At 48.6% G+C, this 10508-nt stretch overlaps 1 protein-coding gene across 1 annotated transcript; it reads right to left on the reverse strand.

The window, feature by feature from the left end:
* Positions 1-1179: 1179 nt before the first annotated feature.
* LOC115268018 (uncharacterized) lies at positions 1180-6465 on the reverse strand. The gene has a single exon (XM_029875906.2). The coding sequence runs from the start codon at positions 6463-6465 to the stop codon at positions 1180-1182; it is 5286 nt and encodes a 1761-aa protein (XP_029731766.2).
* Between the last annotated feature and the right edge of the window lie 4043 nt (positions 6466-10508).

Genomic DNA, 10508 nt, shown 5'->3' on the forward strand with positions numbered 1-10508 from the left:
TCGGCAGCACAAAGATGGGTGCCGAAGTGATTTCCCATTTGATTTTGCTGGAAGTTCGACACTGGTGCCGGAAATTGGTGCTGGACTAGGTGCAGTAAACTCCTTCAAAATCATCTTTCCGGCAGAAAGTCTTCACAGCAGTATCTGTTAACAACAAGTTCACGCAATAAGGTATTCAGATTCAGATGGAAGAAGTGGACGAAAACGGTTGTTCGAGCGCGAACTATGCACGGAATCGAAGGGCTTTCTTCGCTGCCGTAGCAGCCACCGAAACGCGCGGAAAAGTCCGGTATTACAAACGCAGAATCACTGACCGGGGGCTTGGGTCGCCACAAGCCCTTTGTGTCCAGTACCACTGGTAGTTCTTCAAATAACGGCCGTCTTGGCTCTTCGACTCATTCGCCAGAGTCTGAACGATGCACACGACACTGACCAACGGCTAAGTCCCGTGGTAACCGGACACTTAGAAATTATCGCCACTATTTCAACCGATCACCGCACAACAGTAAAACGACTAAGTGTCGTGGTAACCGACAACTTAGAAAAAACGACCCGAATTGAACTGCACCAAAACGCGCAAAGTCCCTTGGTAACGGGGGACTGTGTGTGACCGTGATAAAGCGACGACACAGAAAACGACCGTAGGTACGTTTCGTTTGAGATTCTATTTGGTACTGATGTTTGGCTATATACAATATATACAATAATGCAAATTTCTCCTACCTACTCAATAGTCCACAGAAGGTGGACAATGGCTAGCGTGCGCGTAGCGCTCTCTTCTCGCAATCTCTTGAGAGATATTATTTGTTTGAATAGGGTTGTGTATGATGTTCAGGTATAACAGTTTGAGATACTAAACAAATTCAATTAAACTTAAACTAAATCATTTGGTTGGATGGGTCCGGCTCCAACATTCCGGCCACCTTGGAACACGGAGGTGTTCAAAAACTTCACGTTGGACGAATTCAGTTTGCTTGGTTATTGTGGGCTGGACTGGACATCGGGACTGGTGCCGGTGATCGCTCCGTCGTAGATCCTCGCAACAGACCGGGAACAAAAAGAAAAGACCAGGTAGATCGAACAACTCAGCTTAGGGTTATTGAAACCGCAATTACCTGTGCTAAGCGCAGGTGCGCTTCGAGCAAGTTCTCCCTTGCGGGTTGCTCTACCTGGAACGGTTTAAAGGCTTGGATCCGGTGACGGCAGTAGGGCGATCTTAGCTACCGCTCGAACGATGTCCTTTCCCGGTGCAGTCCGCAGTGTCACTACTCGGACGACACCATCCTTGCCCGGATGAAGCTTGGTTATTCTTCCGAGCGGCCAGCTGGCAGGAGGGACGTTGTCCTCCTTGATAACGACGATTCGGTCGACCTCGACGACGACCGGAGGATTGCAGCCCTTGGTAGCTCGGGACTGCAGCTGCTGGAGATATTCCGGGTACCAACGAGCCCAGATGTTCTGCAGATGCTTCTGGACAAGCTCGTATGACTCCAGACGGTTGTCGGGAGTTTCACGGAGGTCAGCTTCGGGTACCATTTGCAGATTGGACCCGACGAGAAAGTGTCCTGGTGTTAGGACCTCCAGATCAGACGGCTCACTCGGCATCGGCGTCAGCGGACGGGAGTTCAGGCACATCTCGACCTGGGCCAAGAGAGTTACCATCGGTTCGTAGGCGATGCTGCTGTTGCCGACAATCTTGAGCAGGTGCTTCTTCGCTGACTTGACGGCGGCCTCCCACAGGCCTCCGAAGTGTGGCGCTCTCGGTGGGATGAATTTCCACCGAATCTCATTCTCGGAGCACCAGTTGAAGATCCTGTCTCGGTCGGCATTGTCCACCTTCAGCATCTGGTAGATGCGGTTGAGTGCGTGAGACGCACCCTTGAACGTAGTCGCATTGTCCGAGTGCAGCTCGGCGATTCTTCCTCTGCGGGCGACGACACGACGAAGCGCTGCCAGAAAAGCAGCCGTGGTAAGGTCGCTCACCAGCTCGATGTGAACGGCCCGCGTAGCAAAACAGACGAAAACTGCGACATAGGCCTTCGTTGGTGCACGATTACGGACGGTTGGCTTGATGAAAAACGGTCCACAATAGTCGACGCCACAGACGGAGAAGGGTCGAGTTGGTGAGACTCGGGATGCCGGTAAATCCGCTGTGCTCTGCTGGACTAGTGTGGGCTTGCTACGAAAGCAAGTGTGGCAATGGTGAAAGACGGATTTTGTTAAGTTTCTGCCGCCGAGAATCCAATATTTCTGGCGCAGCGTGGCTAGCAGGAGTTGAGGGCCTGCGTGCAGTAGCTTTAAGTGAAAGAAACTAGCCAGCAGAGTCGACAGCGGATGTTTGGCAGAAAGCACGATCGGGTGCTTGACAAAGTCGGAGAGGGCGGCGTTGCGCAGCCGGCCACCGACACGAATAAGGCCGTTCTGATCGACGAACGGTTTCAGCCATTTCAACGCTGACGCTTTGGTGACTCTTTCCCCGCTGGCCAGATCCGAAAGTTCTTCAGCGAACGACTGACGTTGTGCGAGACGACAGAGGTGCACCTCCGCGGTTTGTAGTTCTCCGGAGGTAAGAGGAGTGACTTCCCCATCGTTGAGGGTGAGCTGATTGTACTTTTCCGGATCGGTGCGGCGTAACATGGCGCGTTCTTGCAAAGATCGAAGATATCGCAAACAGAACGCAATGACACGACGAAGCTTAGAGAAGCTGGAGAAACGGGCGAACAGCTCGTCATGGAAACCGCTTTGAACGACGCCCATCGAAACTACCGGGACCTTCCGCATCTCTTCGGTGGAAGCTTCGACGTCTTCATCGGCCGGAAGGAGATTCGGCCAGTTCGCCGGAGAGAGTGTCAACCAATCAGGACCGTTCCACCAACGCTTGCACTGTAGAATGTCGATTGGATTCAATCCCCGTGAGATATCGTCTGCTGGGTTTTCGATGCCAGGAACATGTTTCCAGCGACTCACGGCGACTGCATGCTGGATTTGTGACACTCGATTGGCTACGAATGCCTTCCAACGGCTAGGTGGTGACCGTAACCAGTGGAGAACCGTAGTGGAGTCCGTCCAGAAGTAAGCTGGAGCTGGTATCTTCAGGGCGGCCAACACTTTCTGGAACAGCTGCGTCGACAGTCGCGCTGCACATAGTTCCAGCCGGGCGATGGAATGACGGCTAGATAGTGGAGCTACCTTTGACTTCGCAGTTAGCAGCTGCACTGACACACCATCTCTTGTTTCAGCTCGTACGTAGCAGCAGGAGCCATACGCTCCCTTGGAGGCGTCGGAGAAGAAATGGAGCTGGAGGTTGATGACATTCGAAAGAGATGCGAATCGTGGAACTCGAACCTCGCCTAGCATGTGTAGCTCGGAGTGGAATTCTTTCCATTCCTGTTGAAGCTTGATCGGAAGCGGTGAATCCCATTCGCAAGTTTCTCCGTTGTGTTTCAGCGCCCACAAACGCTGCATGAAGAGTTTCGCAACTACGATGGTAGGACCCACGAGACCAAGTGGGTCGAAGATTTGGGCGATGTATGACATCACTTTCCGCTTTGTTAGTACCGCAGCCGGTGGTGGCAGTTGGACCTTGAACCGTAATGTGTCGGTTCTCGGTTCCCACACAAGACCCAGAGTGGAAACGGCCTGCTCGTCCTGGAGATCGTGCAGTGGTTGTAGGGCCAGGTCTTCCGTTGGAACACCGGCGAGAACTTCCGGAACGTTCGATGCCCACTTCTTGATTGGGAAGCCAGCAGTGTTGAGCATAGACGTCACTTGTTCCCGCACTTGAATGGCTGATTCCACATCGTCAGCTCCAGACAGCAGGTCATCGACGTAGCAGTCGTGAATCACTGGGTCTACAGCAGCTGGATACAGATGTCCGTTATCGTGAGCTATCTGCTGCAGAGTTCTCGTGGCGAGATACGGGGCAGAGGCAGTACCGTAGGTCACTGTCTGCAATTCGTAGGTGGATATTGGATCGCTGGGGCTCTCACGTAAGCGGATTCGTAGAAATCTGCGATCCTCGGGGAAGTGCAGCATCTGCCGATACATTTTCTCTACGTCGGCGACGATAGCAATGCGGCGAATGCGGAAACGCAGAATAATTGAGTACAGGTCTTCCTGTACGACTGGACCGACCAAAAGCGTGTCGTTCAGCGAATATCCGGACGACGTCTTGCACGAAGCGTCAAAAACGACTCTGACCTTCGTTGTTGTGCTAGACTCTTTGAAGACGGCATGGTGTGGGATGTAGCAATGGGGTTGACTATCATCTACCGGTTCTTCGAGCTTCTTCATGTGTCCAAGCTGGAGGTATTCGTCCATGAAGCGGTGGTACGCGTCCATGGTAGCAGGATCACGTTCGAGACGCCGCTCGACACTCAGAAGACGGCGATCTGCGATTTCCTTGGAGCTTCCTAGGACAACCATTGGATTGTCGGTTCGAGGAAGACTGACGATATACCTCCCTGATGGATCACGAGTTGTAGTTGCTGCGTAGTGCTCTTCACACCGGTTCTCTTCCACCGACCGCGCAGGACCGTCGGAAATGTCCTCGATTTCCCAGAACCGTTGGAGGGTGGCTTCTAGGGGATCATCTTTCGTAGAAAGGTTACAGATCCGAGGGATACAGTTGTATTGGCTTGATGCGGTCCCAGCGACGGCCCATCCGAATGGCGTTTCAGTCAGCCATGGAAGTCCGTCTCCTAACGGAATCTTCCGACCACTATGGAGCTCCCAGAAGGCTTCACTTCCGATGACAAGATCTATCCTTCCTGGGACGTGGAATTGGGGGTCCGCTAGGGCAACCTTCGGGATATTCCACGACGAAATGTTGATCGGAATGGTCGGCAGCTGTGCCGAAGGATTCTTGAGGATGAGAAACTCCAACTTCGTCGAAAACTCCTGTGTTCTCGATTGGATTGTGGCGGTTATTGCACTTTTCACGTTCTGCGTGGAGAGACCGATACCTGCTATGGATATGTCCACCTTCGACCGGGGGTTGAAGAGTAGCTTCGCTAATGGCTTCGAAATGAAGTTGGACATGGAGGCCGAGTCCAACAAGGCCCTCGCCTGGTGCTCATTGCCGTGGTCATCGATCACGTTGAGGACAACCGTTTCCAACAAAACCGTGTTGCATGCAGTTTGGGCTGCCATGCTGACTTGGGGAGGAGCGGAGCTCTGGGATTCTACACTTGTGGATGGAGACGGTTGCTGAGTAGAAGTTGATGATGACACGGAGGAACTCGGCGACTTCGATAGAGCAGGATCGTGCAGTAACGAGTGATGTTTCTCACGACACGTGCGACAAGTGAACTTCGACGAACACTTCTTTGATTGATGCCCGCTGCCCAAACAATTCCAGCACAACCGCTTCTGCGTTACGAGCTCTCGGCGAAGGCGTACATCCTTCCCAAGGAAGATGGGACAGTTGCGTAGAACGTGATTGTCGGGACACGACAGGGGACATGTTGGCGTTGTATTGGAGGATGCAGCGGCGCTGGCTGCGAACTTGATTTTGGCGGACTTCGGGGTGGTCCCGGCCACCTTTGACGGCGACGCCGGCTGCTGATGATGCTCGTAGCCGACGGAATTCAGCACTCGCACACGTTGGTAGAGGAACTCCACCAGCTCGTCGTATTTGACATCATCCTGCGTACTTGTCTTCTCCTCCCAGGCTCGCAAAGTGGATTGGTCCAGCTTGTACGACATAATATTCACCAACGGCGTATCCCAATGCTCCACGGGTTCGTTGAGTTTGGCCAGGGCCCGTACATGGCGCTGGAAATCGTCGACCAGGCTGTGGAGGCGTTTAGCAGATTCCTGCTTCACCGTTGGCAAATCGTAGAGTGCCCGGAACAGTTGACGCTTGAGACACCGACGGTTGTCGTATCTCTTGAGCAAAGCGTCCCAAGTGCAAGCGTAATTGTCGGCTTCGATTTCGACGGATTCGAAGGGTTTCTTCGCTTCCCCTTCGAGTGACTGCAACAGATATTGCAGTTTGGCGACTGTTGGTATGTCCGCATTGGAGTGGACCATGGACGAGAATGTGTCCCGAAACGACAACCAACGTGAAAAATCGCCATTGAAACGTGGTAGGTCGATCTGCGGTAAGCGGAGGTGGAAGGGGGCTGGTTGTGCGGCGAAGGACGAGTTCAACTGGGCCGGGGCAGCATCGGTGGGGCGTTTAGACAGCAAATACCCCTTCGCTGCGCAATATCGATGCTCGAAATCCACTCTTTCCGTCAGATGTGCCTCCAGATTCTCCGGATCCAGCCGTTCGATGGTATCTTGCACATCCGAAAAGGCAACATTCACTCGGTCTAGGGTCTCGATTCTCACTTGCACTTGACACCTGTCCCGCACTGCTTCGAAGTCTCTAACGAACTTCTCAACAGCGTCTCGAATGGCGGTTAACGACTGCCGCTGGACCAATTTGTCCGTAAGGATTTTGTCGTCCTTCGGAGCCATTGTTGGCGAGCACACAAACGGAAAACGTACGGAAACGGTAGCAAATCGATTACGAATCTCCTTCCCGACGCGAGCTACTCGTTTCTTCGCGAAACCGAACCGGCGAGGCGCAAATACACTATCGAACGATCAAATCCTTCCCGTCGCGGTGTATTGGCCTTCGCGGCGAAAATTGCGACGGGAAAGGGATGTTTAATCGAACGAATGCTCCTTCCCGTCGCGAACAAACCCAATCCTACGCGGAACGCAATCAAGGGCGCGAACGGATTCCACTTGAGTTGCGCACCGTCTCCCACCAATTGCCACAATGACTTGAAAAAATCGAAAAAGTCACCCAACTTTCATCAACCAATTGAACCAAATTTCAAATTGGTTGGAATTATCTTTCACTAAATTTCTTAAATGCTACTGCAAGCCACATGCATAGAAAATGGAAAGAACTCACCGGGTTTTGTTGCTTCGATGGTTCTTCCAACCCCAGCGGCGGTATTTGTATCACCACCAACCGCAACGAGTATGGTGCAGCAGCGGCGGGGCAACGGGGTAACTTCACCAGCGTCGAAAATGGCTTCGATGACGATGGCAATCGTGGGGGTCAATCACCTTCCTGGATGACCACGAGTCGCAAGATGGCCACGATGAAATCTCCACACAGCACAGAGTAGTATCCGCCTTGATACTCTCCCAAGCGCAGAAGTTTTGCACTAACACACAATTTCACCCACCGGCGGCGGGGCTTTCGCACTGTAATCCGATTGCACGGGCTAATTGATTAGCTATCACGCGCGCGCGAATCGTTCGTTCCACTCACTGTCACTGAGGTGTACCCGCCTTGGTACAACCTCCAAGCGCGATGGCGCTTTTGTGCCAATGTACAATGGCACCGCACAATTGACCAACGTGGTCAGTAATTTGGTCTATTACCGACACTTTTACGCACTTTTCGACCGCGGTATGGGCTTCGATCCGGCTCGAAGGACCAAAAAATGTTCGAGCGCGAACTATGCACGGAATCGAAGGGCTTTCTTCGCTGCCGTAGCAGCCACCGAAACGCGCGGAAAAGTCCGGTATTACAAACGCAGAATCACTGACCGGGGGCTTGGGTCGCCACAAGCCCTTTGCGTGCACAAGTTCTTCAACCAGAGGTCGTTGTACGCTCGTCCACCTTCTCACTAAGGTCGGACTGAGACACTTGACACGGAATTGCCTAAGTGCCTTGGTAACGGGGTACTTAGAATAAGATTCTTAATCGAATCACCACCGCACCACAACGAAACGGCTAAGTGTCGTGGTAACCGACAACTTAGAAAAAACGACCCGAATTGAACTGCACCAAAACGCGCAAAGTCCCTTGGTAACGGGGGACTGTGTGTGACCGTGATAAAGCGACGACACAGAAAACGACCGTAGGTACGTTTCGTTTGAGATTCTATTTGGTACTGATGTTTGGCTATATACAATATATACAATAATGCAAATTTCTCCTACCTACTCAATAGTCCACAGAAGGTGGACAATGGCTAGCGTGCGCGTAGCGCTCTCTTCTCGCAATCTCTTGAGAGATATTATTTGTTTGAATAGGGTTGTGTATGATGTTCAGGTATAACAGTTTGAGATACTAAACAAATTCAATTAAACTTAAACTAAATCATTTGGTTGGATGGGTCCGGCTCCAACAACGGTCGTTTCGTTGTGAATTTAGGTAATGCATAATTTTGTTTACCTAGTGTGCCGGGAATGGGGTCAAAAACCCTAAACTGAAATAAATATTGTTGTAGAAACTACCGATTCCATAGTAAAATTACTAACCGTACCTATGATTCTCAACCGACAACAATTTTCAGTTAATTCCACTAAAACACTGTCAACTTAACTAGCAGCCCTACTAACAAAATAAGCTGTATAACAGCTTATAGAGCAAACGCTTTTGGAAGAAAGTTCTTATAAACTCTTATGCAACAAAAATGTTAGCTGGGAGTGCAGTTAACATTACCAAAAATAATTTTAATTTAACGAATGAGCATTGTATTTTTAACCATACTGTGTTGTAAAATGCGTGTCCAGGAAAAAAATAACAATGTTTTGTTGTTGAGACGGCTGTGCTTTTAGTTGAACTTACTACAATGTATTGTAATTTCAAGCATATTTCAGTTACCTTAACAGATTTTGTTGTCGGTTGAGAATCATAGGTACGGTTAGTAATTTTACTATGGAATCGGTAGTTTCCACAACAAAATTTATTTTAGTGTATACAATATTGTACACTCAAAATAATCAGGGAGGAATCACCGCGCCCGCCACCCCGAATAGACTGGGGAGACTTGATCCCTTTTTCTAAATTTACCTGAAACTTTAAGAAAAAACACAAAACTAGATCCGATTTTCGTACAAAATGGCAGGTAAACATCTATTGCAAGTTAATACACACCAGAAGGCCATTAAATTATTGTCAAAGTTTTCAAAATTGTGTTTTTATGGAGGCATGTCTTATGATGTATTTTTCAAAAATGGGTGACACTTGATCCCCCTTTGAGCACATGGTTTATTTAAAGGGAAAATAATTCCAGAGTCTTCCTATTCATTTTCTTTTCGAGTTTTCTTGTATTTTCGATGAATATGGAGTGTTTGAAATTGTAAGATTTCCTTCAATTTTTAAGGATATGCCGTATTTTCAAAATGGGGAGACTTAATCCCCCTTTTCTTGGTTTGTACTAAAGTTATAATTATCTGACACATTTTATCGTAGAATAGACTACAATTCCAAGTAAATAGAGGCTTCCGAATAGAATTTTATTTTTCACATGTATAATGTGTGTGTAATCCTCGAAGGATCAAGTCTCCCCATGTCACTGTTGTGTATACTAAGCTGAATTAATTAAAATATGTTACCAACAGCCTTATTTGGATAAATAAGTTTGAAAGTATTTTATTCAAACTATGTGCTGTGAAATTTTGACACGATTTGGTTCAATTTTCACAAAGTTATTGAAATTTTTCGGAATCGCCTAAAAGATTTCTGAAGGACTGAAAACAAACCATCAGTCGTTAAAAAATAATGCAATGTACAATCGAAATCACTTGTAGCCAAAACATAGTCGTTTGTCCAGGAGTAGTTTTGGAAAAAATTTGCTAGAAGAAAAATGTTTTTGATTCCGAGCAAATATGGGGGGAACAAGTCTCCCCAGGGATCAAGTCTCCTCAGTCTCCCCTATCGACGGTGATGAAATCGAGGCGGTAGAGGAATTCGTGTACTTGGGCTCACTGGTTACCGACGACAACGACACCAGCAGAGAAATTCAGAGGCGCATTGTGGCAGGAAATCGTGCCTACTTTGGACTCCGCAGAACTCTACGATCGAATAATAGAAATACACTAGAACTCCAATGGCGCTGTAGTCACTTTTCTTATTCAATTATATTAATAACTAGCTGTCCCGGCAAACTTTGTCTTGCCAATCTTGTGGTGGTTTGACAGCTTTTTAGCTCATTTAAGCACCGCACTCTAGATTGGTTTTGTTGCAATCGTGTTGAATTTCTTCCCCGCTCATAAGAAAATCAGTAATTTTACATTTTTTATGTTTTTAACTGTTTTTCATAACTATTTCTACATATAAACACACCGACTATGAATACGAATCGAACCATGTAAGAGTCATCCTAATCGGTTCATCCGTTCGTGAGTTTTGTTGCCTCAAAGGGTCTTCAAACTAATTTTTATATATATAGATTTTGAATGCAATATTTTACTATTCTCAAGTGTCCATCTTGTAGAGGACTTTTTGTTATTGTAAACAAAATTAACTTGACACTTCTAGTACCACTGCTGACGCTGTAAGGGCGTGGCAAACTAGATGTTAGTCACACGAACAGTCACGACACTGGACTTCTGTGGCTAGTTATTCTACTGATCGAATAAAGTTCGCCGTAACACGAAGTTAACCATCTACAAAACGCTGATTAGACCGGTCGTCCTCTATGGGCACAAAACATGGACCCTACGTGCAGAGGACCAACGCGACCTTGGAGTTTTCAAACGGAAGGTGT

Source organism: Aedes albopictus, chromosome 2, assembly GCF_035046485.1.
Source record: "Aedes albopictus strain Foshan chromosome 2, AalbF5, whole genome shotgun sequence".
Lineage (NCBI taxonomy): Eukaryota > Metazoa > Arthropoda > Insecta > Diptera > Culicidae > Aedes > Aedes albopictus.